Below are 23,068 nucleotides of genomic sequence, written 5' to 3'. Positions count from 1 at the left end.
AAATGTTACAACATTTATAAACATTATAAAATGTTCAAAGAACTGGGTTTCCCTTCCTCCACCACTGATGTGGCCTTTACCCACATCTTCCACATTTCCCGTGCTCACCGCTCCCTCCCACCACTTTAACAGTGATAAGAGTTCCTCTTGCCTCATTTACTGCCCCATGAGCCTCCACATTCAACGCATCATTCTCCGCAACTTCTGCCATCTTCAGCAGGATCCTACAACCTAACATGTCCTTACTTCCTCTCTCTCTCCCCCCCCCCCCCCCCCCATTTCTGCTGGGATCTCTCCCTCCATTATTCCTTTTTCCATTTGTCCCTCCCACTAATCTTCCTCCTGGCACATATCCCTTCAAGCAACAGAAATGCTATATCTGCCCATTCATCTCCTCCCTCACCTCCATTCAAGGCTCCAAGCTGGGGACGTCTATTATATCCAGTGCTCCTGATGTGGCCTCCTCCACATTGGAGAGACCCGATGTAAACTGGGTGACTGCTTTGTCGAGCACCTAAACTCCATATGCCAAGAGCGGAATTTCCTGGTGGCCAGCCATTTGAATTCCTATCCCCATTCCTGTTCCGATATGTCAGTCCACGGCCTCCTCTACTGCCATGATGAAGCAACTCTTAGGGTGTAGGAGCAACAACTGGGTAGCCTCCAACCTGATGGTATGAACATCAATTTCTCCTTCTGGTGATGCTTTTTCCCTCTTTTTCTTTTAACCCCTTCCCCTTCTCTCTTTTTCTATTCCCCACTCTGGCTTCGTACCTCTTCTCCTCACCTAACTATCACTTACCCCTGGTGCACTTCCTTCTTCTCTTTCTCCCATGATTCACTCTCTCCTGCTATCACATTCCTTCTTCTCCAGCCCTTTACCTTTCCCAGCCACCTGGCTTTACTTATCACCTTCTAGCCTGTCCTCCTTCCCCTTCCACAAACTTTTTTTCCCTGGCATCTTCCTCCTTCCTCCCCAGTTCTGAAGAAGAGTCTCGGCCCGAAACATTGACTGTTTATTTATTTCCATAGATGCTGCCTGATCTGCTGAGTTCCACCAGCATGTTGCTCTGAATTTCCAGCACCTGCAGAGTCTCCTATGTTTATAAAATGTTATAAATACACACAGAATGACATGAAAGCACTTGCTCCCTTCAGCACACATGCTGAAAGATTGGACAACTGGTTGTTCAACAAACTGCCTTCCTCGAAGAGTTAATAAAGTGTATAAATAAAGCACTACAGATATCAGGATGATACTGAAAAACTCTTTTGATAGTTTGCCCGTAGGGGTTTCATAATTTTCCTCAGCAGAGTACGTATTATGTTAACGATCAATATATACATACCAAACAGCTCCCCTAGCAGTCACCCACCTGGACATGTCAAACAACAAGCATCTGATTCTTTGATTGGTGCTTGGCATAGGAGAGGTGGGCACACCTCAGTGTCACAGAGTACGCGCCCACTGTGACAAGTACATTGTGTGCAAGTATCCAGGTTCCAGGTTTCTCCCTCTAAATAGTATTCCCCTCCGGGAGCCTGACATACAGTGAGGTCCACCGTATCAGGCTGTCCACTGCCTGGCTCATCTGCGGAAAGTAAAAAAAAAGATAGCTTTGTAGCTGCAAACAACTACAACATTTTATATTCGTTAAACCTCACTGGCATTCAGGGTCAGAACTGCAAAATGAAATGAGTTCTATTTCATTTCAAAGACACACACACACACACTGTACTGGTCACTGGAGTTCTGAAGAAATACTGCACTATGAGAGATTCCAATCATTGTATGAGATATTAAACTGAGTTGGCCTGCAAAGGGGAACAGGTGAGTTTGCTGTTTGGGGACATCTGCTGGCTACCCTAGTTTGTACATTGCAAGAAATACTGCAATTTAACAATAGATAAATGGCTGCAAAGCACTTGGGACATCATAAAATCCCTTATTTCATTTTCTGGGGCAAGGCACATCACAAAAGGGCAAGACAAGACTCGGATGAAGTAGGAGAATGGTCAGCAGAGGTGACTCACCAAGTGGTTAAGAAGGTAGATTGTGAGGAGGATGTAACATGAAAAAAGGCGGAGTCTGGGCAATGACGGAAGGCTACAATGAGCAGAATGTAGATAATGTATGGCTGTCAGCTTGGACATAACGCTTAATTCTCTTGATATACTGTACCATCTTCAGTGTTAGTAAATAAAGTTATGAGAATTGTTTATCAAAAAGGATGATTTCAAAATCACTCTGATTGAAAATATAAGCAGTTAAGTAACATTTGAGGCTTGTCAAAGAAAATGCAGCAAAAGAAGCACAAGTCACAAGTATTCTGACTGATTATCATTTGTTTTAACTATTTCAGTTTAATGCATATGCATGCAAATAGTTAATTAATTTTATTATTTTAAAATATTGACAACTAATTATTTATTTGTCTGAACGTCAGAGACATTTATAAACCCTCATTATTTTGATGGTAAAGGTGGTAATGGAGAAGACTTTTGCCAGCCTGTTAAAGCTTTCAGTGGAATTTCAGTGCTGGGCTTTATCTGATGCAGACTATGCTGCTGAAGTTTGGTAGATACCGAGCAAACTTGACAGGTCACTGTAAGTTGCACTAGTTCAGTGTGGGAGTACATGACAGAGATGAGGAGGAATTTCTGTAGCCAAAGGGTGGTGGATCTGTGAAATACAATGCCACATATGGCTGTAGAGGCCAAGTCATTGGATATACTTAAAGCTGAGGGTGATCAATTCTTGATTAGTCAGGGCATTAAAGGTTACAGAGGAAGGCAGGAGAATGAGACTGAGGGATAATAAATCAGCCGCGATGGAATGGCAGAGGAGATTTGATGGGCTGAGTGGTGGAATTCTGCTTCTATGTCTCATGGTGACAATTGAGCGGATGGCAGATGCCAGTAAGACCTGGTTGAATTGGACCTGAATAAAAATCACAGAGTATGAAAAAAAATCTGTAAACTTAGATTATCTCACTAAGTTTAATGGATAAAGTTTAACACAATTCTGCAGTATTAATGGGAAACAGAAACAAAATGTTCTAATGTGAATAATTTTCAGGTTGATGGCATAATTGATTGGGATTCTAGCAGGATTGGTAACTAAGCACAAACCTGAGGAAAGGGAGCAAGCACATCCAGTTAGAATTAACTGCCCAGTCACTCAGAGTCAGACAGAAGAAATATTGTATCTAAAAGAACATCAGAGCTTGACCATTGTAGCTCTGTGAGCAATTGGCCTGCCTGATGTGTAAGAGAAAAAAAAACACATGACCCTTCAGTCTACTGAGCTGCACATCCCTTCCTCTCCTCTCTCGGTCACGTATTGGAATCAATCTTGACACTGTATACTAACTTCATGAGAAAGAGAGAGAGGGAGAGGGGGAGAGGGAGAGAGAGAGAGGGGGAGGGGGAGAGGGGGAGGGGGAGAGGGGGAGGGGGAGAGGGGGAGGGGGAGAGAGAGAGAGAGAGAGAGAGAGAGAGTGAGAGAGTGTGTGTGTGTGTGTGTGTGTGTGTGTGTGTGTGTGTGTGTGTGTGTGTGTGTGTGTGTGTGTGTGTCCATGTCCCCTGGTATAATTGGATTCAAAACAGATAAGGAAAAGTACTCTTGCTGAACAAAGTATACTTAAAGCCCCCATTACGTTGCATCCTTGCCCTAGCAGAAATCAGTTCACTAAATATAGGGAACAGCATTGAATCTGAGACTTCTTTTGGACTTGACTGATAAATTTCAAACATTAAGGAAAAAATTGCAGAAGTGCCCCATTAGCTTGTTCCTTAACTGGTGATTTCATTTTCCCTGGAAGTGAAACTGGATACATTATAAATGGGAAAACTTGGTGTGTACTGATACGTTTTCAACCTGTTAACTTGGATCTGGTAAGTGAGATTTCAACTGCTGTAAGGAGGACAGGAAATTCCAGCGCAGTGGGAGGAGTGATTGGATCTTCTGCCTTTCACACCAGGATGTAGGATCTCTCTCATGGGTGTGTCTGGGAAGTAAAGCTTAACACATATTCTAATACAGCCAATGAAATTCCTACCTGTTTGAAAGAAAGTTACAATGGATCGAGAAAGCCTACTCTAACTATTTCTGAGCTTGGGACAGTTTTCTATAATTTAAATTGAACAGGCAAATCTGTGATGTTAACGAGTAGCTAAAATATATAAAGTCACTAAACTTAAGATGACAGCAGTTCCAATCAACATTATATATTTTAACCCACATTTGTTGACCTAAAGGCATAAGAAGAAAATAGGTAGACCAGACCTGTTATATTTAATAAGCAGATTAATAGTGGCATAGATTCTCATTAGAAAAGACCAATTTGTAATATGTTTGGAACAGGCTGAGAAAACTTACACTAACTACTTGCACACCACTATAGAGGTTGGTCCAAAGCAATAAGATGTTAAATAACAGATGTTTTGGGACATGCAAGATTATCCTAAAACTAACATCAAAGATTAATGATGCCAGGAGACTTAAAATGTTAGCTTTATTCAGAGAAAATCGGGTCACTGTACTGCACATAAAGAACTAAACTTCCATTTGACTTTGAAGTTATGTTTCCTCCAAAGTTTTCCTTTCACATTAATTCTCATGTCAGGACTTCTGAAATTGTATTTATTTCAAGGAAAAGGAACACAAGAGTTTTACTGCACTTTTCAATTCAGTGACAGCATCACATAGTGTTAAGTCCAGTGTAGCAGAGACAAAGCCAAGAATAAAGGTAGCTCTATATAAATAACTTATCTAAAGGAAAAGTTGAGATGATCACCCACAGCTCCCATGCAACATTTCCACTTCCAGTGTCAGCCTGCCTTATGATCTTTCAGCTTTGATACAGCTCGGGAGAAATCAGTACAAGATGGCTATTCATCAAGAACCAGCTCAAGCCTACTCCGCTGTCTTTATTTCAATATAGTTTATGATGGTCAATAGACAGAGGAATTTCCCATCAACTTACTCAAAAAAATCCAGATGTGGCATGGTAAAATGGCAGCATAATTCACCATTTTGATTAATTAGAACACTGTATGCCTCATTTTCAAATTGGGGAACTGGATGTTGGGGTTAGTTCATCATTTTTCACTGATAAAACTAATCTGACCTCTGGCACTGATCTCCTGTTTCATTCCCCGTCATTAACTCTCTTATATTTTTTTAAACGGCTTTACATTAACAACATATCACTTAAAGTCATGCTGTGCTCAGTGGCATACTCAATGCAGAAATCAATTTCTTTTTACCTAATCTGATTAAGGTGCACCTTACCTTGACAGGTGGGGCAGCACTGCCCAGGTTTGACCAATGGATTGAGGCAGTTTGGAACAGGACATGTAATTAGCACACACATTTCCTTTCCACTGTAACAATAACAGTCTCTACATCCATCATGCCAGCCTTCTCCTTCTTCATAGCGATGGCCATTAGCAGTCAAACAGAAACTGGTTGGAATTGGAGCAGTGGTGGTGCTAAGATGCACATCAGCCTCTATAAAAGTAACCAAGTGTGAAAATGTAAAAATATTTAATTTACTCAACCCGAAACTCATCAAGGGCTTAAGTTTTGTTAGCTGTTAGCATTGCTTTAGGAGGTCAAGTTGCATCATTTTCCAAACCAACTTTTTTCTTTAATATCAAAAACCATAAAACAGAAAATTTTGTTAAACTGAAATAGAGACAGCAAGTGCCTGGAGATAACTAGTGGAGATTAGACAGCATCAGTGTAATGAGAAACAGAGCTGGCATTTACATCTTCCATCAGAAACCTGAAATGTTAACTATTCTCTTCACAGCTTCACCCTGATCTGCTGTATCTCCAGCATTTTTCAAGTTAGGAGAACAGCACTAGGAACACCATGATAAGTTATAACAGTAGTTAGATACAAAATGCAAACAACTCTGCTTCATCCTTGTTTTAATCTCAGCCCCAATATCAGAAAGTAAAGTCCCAAATAAGTTACAACAATGGTTATACAGAATACAAACATCTCTGTTCTATTACACTAGTCACAATACCAAAGGGTCAGGTCCCAGTATAACACTTCCCATAGCCTGCATCAGCATTTCCAGATTTCTTGAAGTGGGATTATCAATTAGCTTTGAGCGAGGCTTGTTAGGAATTGGATTCAACCCAGAAAACACATCACATAAGATCTATCCTGTCAAAATAAAGTCAATGAACTTGTTTAATTTAGGCTCAGATATAAAATTAGGAACTAATGAAAGGTCTTGAAGATAATATCCAATACTACTAATAATTTTATTTTGATTTAACACAACTCTAATGTCTTCTCTTGATGTTGTTATTTAGTACTGACGCATTAAGCTAAGAGATGCTGGATTGCATATATGCATTTCCTAAGTACAGTATATGTGACAAAAGAATGTATCAGTGTCAGTGACTTTTACACAGAGAGAAACACAAAGAGAGTTAAGCACCTTGGACCTGTCCAGCGTTTTACAGATTCAGTGACAGAGAAAAAGCTACTTGCCCATTTTCTCTGTCATTTCGTGTGCTGAGGTGAGGTTAAAAGAGGGAGAAATGATAAACAAATTCATAACTTAAAAAACTGACCACTTCTGCAAAGATGGATTTAAAAATTAAAAGTTTCAAGCAAAAACCAACGTGAATTTAATTGGTTATACAGCAAATTTGAAGAACATTAAACAGGAATTGAATTTCCTAGTGATATGCATGATAATCATCTTTTATACTTTGCATCATTCTCAAAATAACTTCTTTTGCTCACATTATGATACAATAGTTCGAGGTGTTATTAAATGAATTTTATAAATGATTCATAATTCCTATTTTGACAGACCACCACCCACTCACACATTCCACTGAGTTACAGTCAGACAGACAATGTTATTATTATCCAGATTGTTCTACAGAACAAGACTCACTTTTCATAGTCTGGCGGATAAAAACAGAAAAGAAAAAAGATAAACACACAGAGACAGAAAGAAATTCAGCTTAATCAACATTTATTTCAGGTAAGATACTTTTTTTCTAGCTTTGTTCTTATACATGATCATTAATCAGCTCAGATACAGACTGTAGTGTGCATTTAAATGACCTAAGCAGACACAGAGAACTTTTAGGATAAATGGACCAGTTATTTGTGTTTTATTAATTACAGCAACAATTTTAAATACCAAAGTAATATTATCACCATTTTGTATACAGTAAGGAAGTTTATTATATAGAATCTTCTAAGCACTTCATTTTTGATATACACATTCCTAGACTGACTAAAAGAATACAGTGGATGCTAAAAGCAGATAATGCAATTGTAAATTAAAGCTGGACCATTAATCAAGTCTGTGTGTTTCCATGCTTCATGTCTCTGTTGTATACTGAACTATTGCACACTTTTAAAGGTAGTTGTGATTATGGTTGATTTTCACCTAATGCCATGCAACATTTCAACCTGTAGTTTAAATTAACCAAACTAGGACTGGTTACTTTAAACTGCCTTTTTTTCCAATCACAGTTTTGTAGAAAAGTAGACAGTGAATGTAGAAAGTAAAGGAGATGATTTGTTTAGAAAAACTGATGGGAAGAAGAAGAAAGTTTCAATGGGTCTGTGCACCCTTTGTTAATACAATGCGGCTTCTTGTACTTGAGAGAGATGTCAGAGAGAAGTGATAGGAATTTCCTGTGGTATTCCAAACAGACAGAGGAAATTTTACATCACATCATTCAACCACAATCAAAATTTGAAAGAATATATTGTACGATTTAACCTACCACAATGATCACTGAGTATCATTAGATACCCAAGCACTGAATTCAGTTCTGTGATAAAGAACCATCATATTCTGCACATTTGCATTAAATCACTATTATGTTACTTCCAATGGGGTGACAGAGAAGAAATGCCATCTGCAATGTACAGAGTTCCTGATCCTACATTAGATTATGTAAACCACCATTATCTCTTTTTAAAAAAAAAAATCGGTTTTTGAGCCAAGTTTCGATACTCAGCAGCATGATGAATAAAAGCCAGCAGCATGAAAGAAAATGGGTTTTGGCACCCAATCGGGTAATAGTAGTAAGCCTTTCACATCTGGCAAGATGCCTGGTAGCCTGTCACTTCAAAGATAAGCCTGATCTTGGCATGTGACTATCACATGAGTGGCAACATGCCTAATGTGAAGTGGCTAGAAGCTTGTGGAAGACCGCAATGACCACTTTTGTAACATTGCTGCTGAACAGCTTCAACCATATGACCTAGAAGACTTGCCTGAGGGGGAAATCAGATACTAAGTGGACAGATTTCTACGAAATGCATGTTGCTGCAATTTCAGCATAGAACGACATTGTAAAACAAAAGTTTTATTTATTGATGGAAGTGCTTTGGATGTTTGATAAACGACTAAATTATTCTGAAAGGATGGATACTTGGTATTGAGTTAATAACTGATAATGGTGACATTATGAATCAAATTCAGGCATTAGCAGACAATAATTACCTTGCTTCAAGATTTATAATAGAGAAAGAGAATCCAAAGAAAACTAATATTTAATCAGGGACTGGGATTTGCCAAAATTAACAGAAGCACAATAACAATAATAATGAAGGAAAATAGCGATAACAAAGTATGAGAAATCGCTTGGACCAGATAACTACCATTCCCACATTTTAAATGATAAAAGTTAAGTCAGTGTAGGTAAGAGTTGTCTAAATGTAGCAGCAGTTTGTACCATCTTCATGATGTACTTCAGCAACTCACCAAGACGCTGCAGACAGCATCTTCCAAACTCTTGTATTTCACCTTCCCAATATGAACGGTAATTACTTTAATGTGAAATGCTTAGAGGGGTTAGAATTTTTAAAGTATGTCCAGGAGATCTTTTTTAGCCTGTCTGTAGATTATTTGACTGAAGAAGGAGCAAATCTACTGTTTGAAAATGTATCGGTAACTGGTAGGAGTGTCAGTGGGAGAACATTTCAGAGACAGAAACCATAACTCTTGCTTTAAGGATGTTATGGAGAAGAACAATATATCAGAAATTAAGTTCCCTTAGTGGAGAAAGACTGATAGCAATGTGATAAGATAGGACCTGGTAAAAGAGAACTCGGAAGAGCTAAATACAGATGACCAGGAGGAGGCATCCAAAAAGAAAATAGTGAGAATTCAGGGAATTGAGAGAATTGAACATAAACACAAGAGATTCTGCAGATGCTGGAAATCCAGAGCAACACACACAAGATGCTGGAGGAACTAGCAAGTCAGGCAGCACTTATGGAAATGAATCAACAGTCAATGTTTTGGGCTGAGGCCCTCCATCAGGACTGGACAAGCTGGAGGATTCCCAGATTAAAAGGTGGGGACCGAGCAGCATCTGTGTCAGGGAGGTAATTGTTGACGTGCAAGTTGACATCCTGATGCAGGCTTTCAACCCAGAATGTCAACAATTCCTTTCTCCATAGCGATGCTACTCGACCCATTGGGTTCCTCCAGCACATTGTTTGTTGCCTTAGATACAAGCAGCTGCAGTGTTTTGTGTCACTTTTTTTCCTTCTACATGGAGCATACATTTGGGAGTGAAATATTTTGGCTTGTGTTTTCTGGCTTGAGCAATGTTGCTCAAGCTGTTAATTGAGCCAGTCTTTTAATTTCAGATGAATCCCACCGAGGGTCAACATCATGCAGCTTCTTACGTTGTTAAAGTGCAAAACTATGTACACTGCAAAACACTATTAGTCCTTACAGGTCTTTCAGGCATCAAAAATACCAATGACGCAGATCTCCAACCTTCAGACTGGCTGTCTGCTATTTCTCCCCAGCAAGAAAAAGTAATGAATTTGGTTGAAAAATTTAAACTCTTGTCATAAACAGCATGTCCTTCAAGTAAGGTTGGATGGACCAAGATTTCAGTTTTTAAAAAATCTGCCTAAGATTTCAGGAGACAGCTAATTATTTATCCGATACATTTTCTCCTTTTGTTAAATTCAATTGAGAATAAAAGGAAAATATATTGCCTTTGGTTTTTTTGAGATTATAATCCATGACATAGATTAAAAATCAGACATATTCATAACTTTAATGGAGTCAAATCTATAAAAGAGCTAAGCAATATTTTAATGGCCCTTAACTCAATGCAAATACCAATGTGAAAATTTGTTGCATTGTTGACATTCCTGACCGTATAATCTCTTTCCAAATATTGACGAAATATATCCTTAAATGAGTTAATGTTATGGTACCTTTGCATTTGCACATGGAGCATCCTTTCTTATTCTTTTCATACCCTTCTGGGCAATACTTGTCACAGGTAAGCGGTGGGCATTTCACACAGCGGCACATCTCACAACCATGTTTGTTTCTCCTAAAAACAAGGCAAAAAGCAAATTCTGGGTGAGACTGACCTCATGCAGGACATACCTATTAATTAAAGGCATGCTTATATTTTGACTCGGGTTCATGAACATGAAATATTAACTTTGTTCTTCAGATGCTGCCTGACCAGCTGAGTATTTTACCAGCACTTTATATTTTAAATTTCATTTTCTAACATCAAAATATCTGTTTTTAAATTCCAAAGCCCTGATCCTATCTGTCAAAATATTTACAAACACTTTATGTTCAGAAATTACTTCTGAAGAGCAAACACTTGTTTCAATGTTGACAACACTGATTAAATAAACATTAAATCAATAAAAATAAAAATCAAAATCAGGATTCCACAAGGAGCAGGGGAAATCTTCCAGCCATCTTAATTAAAGGCAGCATACTAGGCAGGAAAAAAATGTGCTTCTTAAAATTAATATCACAAGATATTTCACTCACAAAGAATGACATTCATGTCTTTGGCAGAATGGTTCCTTTGAAGGACCATACATGTGTCAATGTTAAGCTCTCTCTGTGTTGTATTTGTTGTTCAGTTAGGTTATATGAGATAAATTCTGGAATTAACTTCAACCTTTCAGATGTAGAGGCCTAATGCCACCAAAGAGATAAGCTGACACACACACACACACACACACACACATTACAGTTTTTACAACAATATGATGAATATCAATATGTTTGTTCATGACATTGAAATTGTATATCACCTTATTAAGACACAAACTAGTATTTTTGACGGGCTGAAGCTTTAAACCATCTGCAGTAAATGAGGAAGTAGCATTAAGTAAACTTGAAAAAAGATTCATGTTTAGATATCAGCAAAGGTCAACTTGCTTGTATTGTGTATTGTAGATGAAGCTTTCTTAGTATGGAAGCCATAATTATTGGTATGGTAAATACACCTAGTAAAAATTAATTTTTAAATTCAACAACGCTAGTACTGTAGCTTTCTCTGCAGGTGCTAATAACAAACATGTGCCTATGATACAGAAAGAGCAGCAATGAATACAGGCAATCAGATTCATAAACAAATAATTGCATCACATTCATTTCTTCTGATTGTGAGCATCTGAAGTAGATTTTTATATACAGCATTCTGAAATCTAATATCCTCTGCTAATTTTGTCTTACAGGCCAACACACCAATAAGAAAGCTAACAGTCATTCAATGGATGGAACAACTGGGCATGTAAGAGAGAAAAGGTTATGGGGTAATAAGTGGGAGAATGGGATTGGTGGAATTGCTCTGAGAGCTGACGTGGACTCATTGAGTTAAATGGTCTCCTTCTTTGTGAAAAACATGAGATAAGTTTTGTCAAACACTCTTAAGTTCCTCTCTACAAAGATTAAAAAAAAACTAATGAAATAAAATATTTGCCCTGATCAACTTTACTCAGGATTGCTTATGGGAGAAAACCTTCTCTTCCTGGAAACCAAGACAATTCTGCGGGAGCTAGATGAAGCATGCACAGCACTTTTGAAAAACATACTTCCAAATAATTTGCGTATGATTGTATTTGTCATTCAGTTAAACAGAAATAACAACTGAAAAGAAAAAATTAGATTTTTTTATGCATCAGAATCTGTAATACATTCTCAGATTCTCCAATTGCCGTTAATTCTTGATAAAGTGCTGTGCTTCCTTGACTAGATAAAGAGTTACTTTAAATAATAAGAAAGTGATGAACCCTGGTTATTTAATTAAAAGGAAACAGCTGTACCTGTTCTCTAAGTGATTAAAGCTAGCCAGCTGGTTTATTCACTTGGTACTTACATAAAGCCATAGGGACAGTGCTTATTGCAGGAAAGTTTTCGGCACTTGTGTGGCTGTGGTTGACACTCACAGATGACGCAGTCATCTATATCCATCAGAAAACCATGGGGACAATCTAAAGAGCAATACGATATCAAATCTGGACAGGGTTCCTCTGGAACAAAAAGATGTTATTTACTATTGGTTACAACTTGGTACAAAATGTACTAACAACAAAACAATACATCTCTGTCAACCAAAACATTGTGATTCACTTCCTCACTTCTCATTCAACATTCTTGTATCATTCTTCACTTGAAAAAGGCAAATGGCCAAGCTGCCTCTTGCTGGGTCAGGCTTTATAAATAGTGTACAATAGCTGCTTGGAAGAATTGTAAGTACTTGGCCCCTGGACAACAGCTCCAGCTAATTGCAAGGCTGATCAAACAAACAGATCCACATCTCATCACTCTAAATTGTAAATTAACTGAGTTTGTGGTGTGGCAAATCCGGTTCCTTACTTACAGCTAATTTGTAAAATAACATGCTATTTTTCAAACCTCCAATCCGTAACTAATCATGTCAAAAGTATTTTACTTATCATGAGCACACTTATCTTGAGAGATGACTGCAGTATTAAGCATCATGGCAATAAAACTGTTCCCTGAACGAGAAGCAAGCAGACCAACTCCTGTTCCATTTTATTACTGTGTATGTTCTGCTTTCAGCTTTTGACTCTAGGCCACTGGAACAATGACACAGCGTGTGTGGAGCACTTTGGTACTATAAACTTGGAAATTAGCAGCAGTTGTTCTGATCAGAATTATGGGAAATAGTGGATGCGACAAGGAGACAAATTATGGATTGTATACACATCAAAGCATTCACTTCACCAATAAAGAATATTTGAGCAACACACACAAAATGCTGGTGGAACGGAGCAGGCTAGGTAGCATCTATAGGAAGAAGTACAGTCGATGTTTTGGGCTGAGACCCTTCATCAGGACTAACTGAAAGAAGAGGTAGTAAGAGATTTGAAAGTGGGGGAGGGGGAGATCCGAAATGATAAGAGAAGACAGGAGGGGGAGGGATGAAGCTAAGCGCTGGAAAGTTGATTGTCAAAAGGGATAGAGCTGGAGAAGGGAGAGGATCGTGGGACGGGAGGCCTAGGGAGAAAGAAAGGGGGAGGGGATCACCAGAGGAAGATGGACAGCAGGCAAGGAGTTATTGTGAGAGGGACAGAGAGAGAAAAGAGAAAGAAAAAAAAGGGAAAAAATAATAAATAAATAAGGGATAGGGTAAGAAGGGGAGGAGGGGCATTAACAGAAGTTAGAGAAATCAATGTTCATGCCGTCAGGTTGGAGGCTACCCAGATGGAATATAAGGTGTTGTTCCTCCAAACTGAGTGTGGCTTCATCTTGACAGTAGAGGAGACCATGGATAGACATATCAGAATGGGAATGGGACGTGGAATTAAAATGTGTGGCCACAAGGGGATCCTACTTTCTCTGGCGGACAGAACGTATGTGTTCAGAGAAACAGTCTCCCAGTCTGCGTCAGGTCTCACCAATATATAGAAGGCCACACCGGGAGCACCGGATGCAGTATATCATACCAGCCGACTCACAGATGAAGTGTCGCCTCACCTGGAAGGACTGTCTGGGGCCCTGAATGGTGGTGAGGGAGGAAGTGTAGCACCTGTTCTGCTTACAACGATAAGTGCCGGGAGGGAGATCGATGGAAAGGGATGGGGGGGGGGGGGGGACGGGGACGAATGGACAAGGGAGTCGTGTAGGGAGTGATCTCTGCGGAAAGCAGAAAGGGGGGGAGGGAAAGATGTGCTTGGTAGTGGGATCCCGTTGGAGGTGGTGGAAGTTATGGAGAATTATATGTTGGACCTGGAGGTTGGTGGGGTAGTAGGTGAGGACAAGGGGGAACCCTATCCCGAGTGGGGTGGCAGGCGGATGGGGTGAGAACAGATGTGCGTGAAATGGGAGAGATGTGTTTGAGAGCAGAGTTAATGGTCGAGGAAGGGAAGCCCCTTTCTTTAAAAAAGGAAGACATCTCCTTCATCCTGGAACGAAAAGCCTCATCCTGAGAGTAGATGAGGCAGAGAGGGAGGAATTGTGAGAAGGGGATAGCATTTTTGCAAGAGACAGGGTGGGAAGAGGAATAGTCCAGGTGGCTGTGAGAGTCTGTAGGCTTATAGTAGACATCAGTAGATAAGCTGTGTCCAGAGATAGAGACAGAATGATCAAGAAAGGGGAGGGAGGTGTCAGAAATGGACCAGGTAAATTTGAGGGCAGGGTGAAAGTTGAAGGTGAAGTTAATGAAGTCAACGAGCTCAGCATGCGTGCAGGAGGCAGCACCAATGCAGTCGTCGATGTAGTGAAGGAAAAGTGGGGGACGGATACCAGTATAGGCTTGGAACATGGACTGTTCCACAAAGCCAACAAAAAGGCAGGCATAACTGGGACCCATACGGGTGCCCAAGGCTACACCTTTAGTTTGGAGGAAGTGGGAGGAGCCAAAGGAGAAATTATTAAGAGCAAGGATGTCACTTATGAGGTGATGAGTAAGCTCTAAGAATACTCAGTCTTTTACATGTATTTACATGTTTGGCAATAGAAGTTTACAGTATTAGCTGATTTCTAAGCATACTTGACAGATGGCAAGTTCCTGTTTTAAACACAATGGAATGAAAATATGTGTTTTATAGCTGTTTTGGCATAAGTTATGAACCTGTTCTTGTGCACTTCAGATCCTGGAATTATGCCAGAAGGATATGGATGGAAGAGGTAGCTGGGTTTGGTAGTGATGTATTTTTGACCATATGTGAGGTTGTTCTTAAATATGACTGTTCTTGATAGGGAGGAGAATTCATGATGTCAGCCAGAAAAGGCGAGAGTGGGGTGTCAGGGATAGTGAATGGTTAAGCAATAGTGGACAATTATTTCTCTCTTACCAGGTCCAGTTTTTAAATGACATGAACTCAGATTTCTGCTCACAGACTGATGTACCCAACTTATCTTAAGAGTCATCCTTGTTACGTCTGGACTCTGTATTCCCTCCCTCTCCATGACCTTATAGAACAATGAGGGGCATAAACAAAAGGAGGATAATCACATAATTTTCAAAGACTAGGGAAGTCTAAGACTAGAAAGCATGGGTTTAAGATGAGAGGGGAAGAGATTTAAGGGGGACAAATTTTACTACAGATGATGATGGGTTTATGAAGTGAGTTTGCCAAAATAAGTGGTAGAGGCAGGTACAATCATAACATTGAAAAGACATTTAGTTAGGTTTAGAGAGATATGCAGGCAAATGGGACACACTCAGGAAGGCACCTTGACCAGCATGGGTGTGTTTCTGTGCTTTATCACTTAATTCTCCATGAGACAGAGAATCATATTTGGCAAAGGCAAGTGGTTAAACAAAACGAGCAATGTCAATGCTAATGAGAGGAAAATAATTCAGACAAGTGGAAACTTGGAGGCTAGCACAGAAAATAATTACTATGCTGATGTTTCCTGGAAATAGGTAACTAAGATTCTCAGCTGATTAACGAACTTGCGTCAACCCTAGACTGCAAGTTTCCAAGAAAGATTTACCATCTGCGCTACCACAAATGTGCTGCAATTCCCTGAATGTAGAAGTATATTCTGTTCTGCATTTTGTAAATTGAGTTGCAACAGGAAGTGTTGGGTGAAGGACTACAGCATTCATTTCTCTCAATGGTACTAAAATATTTATGAAAACTACATCATGAGCAGGGAATTCCAATTCAAAGGATCATATGGTAATATTCAAATACAATGGTAATTTCAGGGATTTTCAAGGTTTCGCTCAATCCTCTTCCCCACTCTCTAAGCCTAAGCAAAGGGAACATGAGAAGCCATAAACAACACTATGACCTTCATTAATTTTGTTTCTATTGTTATCAATAAAAAACCCGAGAAGGATTAGGACTGCTTCAGTACATCTTTGGTAGAATGGACGTGATCAATACTACATGGAATAACCTTGACATTTTATTTTCTGAATGGAGGTAATTTTTAATTTCAGCTACAGTACCGTACAAAAGTCTTGGAGTGCCACAGACCGGGGTGGGGAGCACTGGTGAAGACAAGGTTATCTGATTCCAAATAAGTGGCTTATTAATCATTACAGAATGTTTTCCTGGTGTTTCCTGTTCCTCCCCTCTCCTTTCCCCTTTTCCCAACCACGATTTCCCTCTCCTTGCTCCCCTCTCACTCTCAGTCCACGAAAGAGACCTATTTCAGAATCAGGTTTATCATCTCTCACGTGTCATGTAATTTGTTTATTTTTTGCGGCAGCAGTACATTGCAATACATAAAATTACTACAATAATGTGCAAAAGTTGCATAAGACACAAGACACCCAAGGTAAATATCTTAAAAGGCATGGAGAAAAAAGACTGACTGTGACCTGCCTCTGAGATAGTTTAACTGGACCCTTATAACACCCTCTATTCTCCATTATGGCACCAAACATGGGTGAACAAAGCTGATAGTTTACAGATGAAGGGAAATCGACTTGATGTGCTCACCATCATTTATTGTTAATTATTCAACATCTATGTACTGTGCACTTGGACTTCGGCAAAATTACACACTACACATCATTGCTGGTACATAATACCAAGAATGATGGGTTCAAGCAAGAAAGAGCTGAAATGTTAGAGCACAATTGACAATGAAAATTCCTCTGCATTTTCTGGAGATTTTAGGGAGGGAGATAACCAGTTTAGGAATGCATTATCTATTAGAAAATAACTTTTACTTTCTAAGGATTTTAGTACCCAGTAACTCAATGTTTTCTGGTAACCTGAAACACTTACTAGGTAGACACTGGCACATCAGGCATCCCTTCTCATCTTGTACAAAGCCATGTGGACAATCCTTTACTGTCAAGGTACAGTTTATCAGCCTCTCACATAGTGTTGGACTGACTGTTCCAAAGGTTGGCTCTGTTGGAAAAGTAAAACATGAAAAATTATTTGCCAAATGAATACCCACTAACACTGCAGAAGCAGAAGCATGCATTTAAAAAAAATATTGTACTAACAACTGGTTATCTGCCAAGTCTGTGATCAAAGTACTACTGAAGTTATTTGTTCTTAGGATATGATTGACACTGGTAATTCTGTATTATATCTCTCTAGAGGCTCTGAAAAGGTGCTGTGCACTTCTCAATCAACTGTTACAACAAAACCTGGCCATCTCTTTTGAAGACAGTTCTCCCACAAAGATGCTGAGAATGGAATTTGAATATTTTTATCCTGTATCAAGTGGAAGGATACAATAATATCTGTCCATATCATTAGGTTGTGTGACTCCAAAGAAGGCTTAAGACTATAAAGTCTTCCGATGGTCTTCCACTTCCTGGAGCAATAAACTGAGATGCACTTTTACATTATCTTGTCATATAGCTGAATGACTATTTAAGGATAACTCCCTCTGCATTCCAGCAATTGAATTTAATTAAATGAGTACAGGTGGATATTGCTCTTGCATTAATCTTTGAGAGATATAGAATTATCCCACTGAAACAGAACAAAATCCAGCACCTCTTTTGACAAAATGAACAAATTCATTACTTGGACACACTGATGCAGAATCACTTAATCGTTATGGCGATGCTGTGGTTCTTTCCCTGTCCTTCCCACACCATTTTACTTCACATTAATTTTACTTCTCATGATATGTGACCAGGATGTCTGTTGCTACTCTTCTGCATGTGTTGTTAAAGGACGGAAGGTGACCATTCTACTTCACCAAGCCCATCATAGCTATTAATGGAACTGGAGATCGATTCCTCTGCTCTTTCCCCTCAAGTGCTTGTTCAATTCTTGGCCATTTTCATTACACTTGTGGACAGCGAGCTCCACATCTTAATTACTCTCAGGTTAAAACAAAATCCTCACAAATCAGGTTAAATCTGCATCCCCGATCTGCAAACTATCCGCTAAAACCATTTTTCCTCATTTCACCTGATGACCCATCATGATATCATACACCTCCATTAAATCCCTTCCCAAGCTTCTTTGCTTCAGGAGAACACACCCACCTTCTTTTGTATAATCTCATATACATAATCCCCGATTCCTGGAATCTTTCTAATAGATTGTTTGCATCCTCTCTGGGACCTTTATGTCATTGCTGAAGTGCCCTGACCAAAATTAGATTCAATTCTCTAGTTGTGGCTTAATTGGTACATTATGTAGATTTAACACAATTCCCCTGCATTTCTGTCTTTTTTTAAAAATAATTATGGAGACTGGGATCTTAAATAATTTTACAAATACTCTCTCAATATGGCATAAAATACAGTGTTGCAGCAGTAAGGACAAAGGAGCATTAACAAGAGCAACAAAAAGTTCCATTCACATGGCATTATGCATGTCCTAATATGCTTCAGGAGGATGCTATCAAGCAAAAAGCCACCAAAAGGGAAACACGAACAGCTGACCAAAAGTTTCCTCAGTGCAAGATCTTACAGAGCTTTGAGAAAAGGGGCGGAGCTGCCTATAGATGAAATTCCATGATTTCATTGTTTTCAAAAGCAGCGATCAACTTCTGATGAAGTCTTATACCAGCTTCTTGGCATGTCACCAAACTTAATCCATACGTTATGTTCCTTGTGCTTCATCATGGCATGGCTTTTGGATTTGCTGTTTGTGTGGCCTGATGGCCACTCTTCTACTTTCCTGGCTCCTACAGTAGGCTTTAAAAGCAATCACTTGCAACACTTATTTCTCACACTCCTTGGGTACATTTTGTGGCCTCAGCTGTATTTATTGTTCTCTGCTAATAGTCACTATCAATTTGGATCCTAACTCTGTATACACTTCTCCATCCCCCACACAAACACAATGCATCATCTGAACCCTACCTCAGGAATGTTTTACTTTCACAAATATTGCTGGACAGGGGTATCGCTATGATCTAAAGGCAGGGAATAGTTCAGCTCTGCCTCAGTTCTGATGACACTGAGGGTTCAGAGTTTTGTACTTTGCAGCACCACGTTGCTGCTCAATTCACATAGTCCATATCCCCCAATTCCACCAGTGCCTTTGAAGATGATAGAGTTATTGTTGCGACTGCAGAAGGAACAGAACACGAGTACAGAAATTGTGTGGAGATATGACTCCAAGAGTCAGCTAATCAACAAAATGCAGCTGGGAATAAGCAAAAGTCTAGTTTTGAGGATGTTCCAGTAAGAATCATCTATTATTGCTGATGAGTTTGGATGATTAGAACGTAGAACAGTACAGCACAGGGATAGGTCATTTGGTCCATAATGTGCCAAACTAGCTAAAGAGTAAATCAAAAACACATAAAAACTAATTCCTCCTACTTACACAATGCCCATGTCCCTCCATTTCCTCATATCCATGTGCCCATTTAAACATCTCTTAAAAGCCTCTAATGCATTTGTCTCTATCACTACACCAGGCAGCACATTCCAGGCATCCACCACTCTGAGTAAAAAAACTTTCCACTCACATCCCCTTTGAACCTCCTCCCCTCACCTTCAATGCATGTCCTCCGGTATTAGATATTTCTACCCTGGGAAACAGATAATCCCTGCCTACCCTATCTATGTCTCTCATAATCTTATCAACCTCGATCAGATCTCCCATCAGCATCCGCCGCTCCAAAGAAAAAGCCCCAAGTTTGTCCAGCCTGTCATGATAGAACAGGCCCTCTAAACTAGGCAGCATCCTGGTAAACCTCTTCTGTACCCTCTCCAATGCCTCAACATCCTTCTCTACACCTTCAGGAACTTCCTGACCAGCTTCCCCTCTGTACTCTTTCTACAAGAGCTTTTCTTGATTTCTTATTCAGAATTAACTTTCCAATGGGAAATTAGAGCAATCTAATTCAGTTTAAGATTTGATAAATGAAATTAAAAGTTTATTCAGTCTGTTTGCTGTTAAGGTTTAGGATGAACCTTAAAACAAAAAAAAAGAAAAGATAAAATAATAAAAATTCTGAATCTGAAAAGGACAAATTACTTAAAACTTACAGAAACTTAATTGATAACTGAGGGAAATGCAGAACAACATTGAGTGAACTGAAGACAAAATGCTGGGAAAAATGCAGCAAAGAATAAATATACTGTACTTTAAAGTGCTGGAAGGTTTTGCAATGTACAGAATAGGCAGATTAACATAATTATTTTGGAATGTTAAAGAGCAAGTTAACATGTGACCAGGAAAGCAGCAGGTTATTTCCAATAGGCAAAGCAAGCATTAACACAGGACTGAAGAAAGGATAGGATGATAACGAGGTGCTATCATTTTCCTGGAAGAGACCCCAAGGAAAATTGAGTTCCAAGAAACAGGAAAAGGCAAAAAAAAACTACAGGAGTCGAGACAAAAAATACAAAACTAGAGACAGAATAAAAGACAAGAAATACTTACAAAACCAAATAATATTCAAAATGGAATGATGTTTACCTGCTCTAAAACAGGTTTAAGTAACCTAGTGAAAAATAACAGGGTGCATTTCAGAGTCTATTGCTAAGTGCCATTCCAAAACAAAGCAAATTAAATTTTCCCATTTAGGTATGATATTGTTGAAGTGAACATCATTTGAATGAATCGTATGAGGCCAGTAAAATATTTACATTTTACTCAATAGGATTAACTTTTTATGAAGAAAAGTATGTGATTTTAATAATGATAGTACCTGGCTCAACACCACAAAATGCAGTAAGTCAAATATAACGTGAAGATTAAAATACTTGTGTTTCACTGTATGCTTAGAGATTTATACTCCAATAAACCAGACTAATTTTTATTAGCCATCTGATTAAACAACATGTAATCAATTTAATGCTTAATTAATTCTCTTCAGTTGGTCTGAACTGGTGTGAAGCACAATATGGAGAAATAACCAATGACATTCCCTTTGTAGAACCAAGCTTGAAAAATAGGAGAGCTGGCAATGACGGCAGGAGTTCAAAATAGAGTTCATATATTTGGCAACAGAACTTAGGAAGAGACTGCTGTAGGTCAGGGAATTTCAGTTTCCATGCAGTCTCTGAATTAAATGATCTCTTCTGAATATCTGCTTCTCATATCTAGAACAACTTGAAAAAGATAATTCAACCTATTGAACTGCTTTGAAGGCATGGTGAATGAGCAAGTGTTGAGCTTCTTATGAGTAATTTGTTCATTGCCTCATCTGCAGTAACTGAAGTTAATGTGGATAAATGTGAGGTTATCCACTTTGGTGGCAAGAACAGGAAGGCAGATTACTATCTAAATGGAGTCAAGTTAGGAAAAGGGGAAGTACAACGAGATCTAGGTGTTCTTGTACATCAGTCAATGAAAGCAAGCATGCAGGTACAGCAGGCAGTGAAGAAAGCTAATGGCATGCTGGCTTTTATAATAAGAGGAATTGAGTATAGGAGTAAAGAGGTCCTTCTGCAGCTGTACAGGGCCCTGGTGAGACCCCACCTGGAGTATTGTGTGCAGTTTTGGTCTCCAAATTTGAGGAAGGACATTCTTGATATTGAGGGAGTGCAGTGTAGGTTCACAAGGTTAATTCCCGGAATGGCGGGACTGTCATATGTTGAAAGATTGGAGCGACTGGGCTTGTATACACTGGAATTTAGAAGGATGAGAGGGGATCTGATTGAAACATGTAAGATTATTAAGGGATTGGACACACTGGAGGCAGGAAGCATGTTCCCGCTGATGGGCGAGTTCAGAACTAGAGGCCACAGTTTAAGAATAAGGGGTAGGCCATTTAGAACAGAGATGTGAAACTTTTTCACCCAGAGAGTGGTGGATATGTGGAATGCTCTGCCCCAGAAGGCAGTGGAGGCCAAGTCTCTGGATGCATTCAAGAGAGAGTTAGATAGAGCTCTTATAGATAGCGGGGTCAAGGGATATGGGGAGAGGGCAGGAACGGGGTACTGATTGTGTATGATCAGCCATGATCACAGTGAATGGCGGCGCTGGCTAGAAAGGCCGAATGGCCTACTCCTGCACCTACTGTCTATTGTCTATTGAAGTGCTTTTGGCTTGGCTGCTGTTTCCATTCAATAGCTAACCTCAGTGAAACTAAGTAACTCTCACTATAATTTAAACTGTACTCTTTGTAGAAGTTAAATACAGGAACCAGGTGGAGGAGATAAAACAGTACCTTTCTGTGGAATATGTAATACTTTGAACTGCTGTGAGGAAGTAATATCATTCTATTGCTATTCTGTGGGTAGTGGAGCGAAATTGTTCAAAGTGCAGTATATCTTGGGGGAAAATACATGATCAATCATTTATCACTCCATGGCTAAAGAGGCAATTGCCTGTCAGATTGTTTTGTGCTTTTTGTGCTGATGTGTGAAAGCTGCTGGGTGGGTTTAAGTGACATCACTCAGGATCTAAATGCACACATTGTCACTCCTGCTACTTTCTACCATTTGTATGTGACTTGTGAATGCTGTGAATCTTGACTACAAGAGCAGGCTTAGAAACATTCCAGAATTATATCCCACCCACTGCTCTTTACCAATAAGCTCTTTGCTGATCTCTTTCTTAGTTCTGATGATGGGTCCTGGACCAGAAACGTTGACTGTTTCTCTTTCCACAGATGCTGCCTGAGACCTGCTGAGGTTTTCCAGCATCTGCACTTCTTTTGATTTTCACTAACTGGATTATCCAGCAGAGTAGATTACATTTGGATAATCCAGAGCAGGCTCCAAGCCTAGGCACATAATGAGGGCAATGACACTTAAATATTATAGAATTTCTAACCTTTGAGTGATATATTATCTATTCATTTTTGAAAAGACAAAAATCACAGTTATTACATATTGAAGAACTTCTGGACCTTCATCTTTAGAATATTCATCAAAAACAACACAGTAACTACAACAATACCAAGAAGGACA

At 39.3% G+C, this 23,068-nt stretch overlaps 1 protein-coding gene across 1 annotated transcript in view; it reads right to left on the bottom strand.

Annotated features, from left to right (window-relative positions):
• LOC140725143 (cysteine-rich motor neuron 1 protein-like) overlaps positions 1-23,068 on the bottom strand; it is a 221,512-nt gene that overhangs the window by 16,972 nt on the left and 181,472 nt on the right. The window contains exons 6-10 of the mRNA XM_073040211.1: positions 17,004-17,132; positions 12,164-12,317; positions 10,245-10,366; positions 5,297-5,515; positions 1,377-1,592 (exon numbers count right to left, since the gene is read on the bottom strand). Coding sequence (XP_072896312.1) covers positions 1,377-1,592; positions 5,297-5,515; positions 10,245-10,366; positions 12,164-12,317; positions 17,004-17,132 — 840 coding nt within the window. The remainder of the gene's footprint in view (positions 1-1,376; positions 1,593-5,296; positions 5,516-10,244; positions 10,367-12,163; positions 12,318-17,003; positions 17,133-23,068) is intronic.

This window comes from Hemitrygon akajei, chromosome 3 (genome assembly GCF_048418815.1).
Source record: "Hemitrygon akajei chromosome 3, sHemAka1.3, whole genome shotgun sequence".
Taxonomy (NCBI): Eukaryota; Metazoa; Chordata; class Chondrichthyes; order Myliobatiformes; family Dasyatidae; genus Hemitrygon; species Hemitrygon akajei.
Note: the sequence above shows the minus strand (reverse complement) of the source record. Positions and strands in the feature narration are given on the sequence as shown.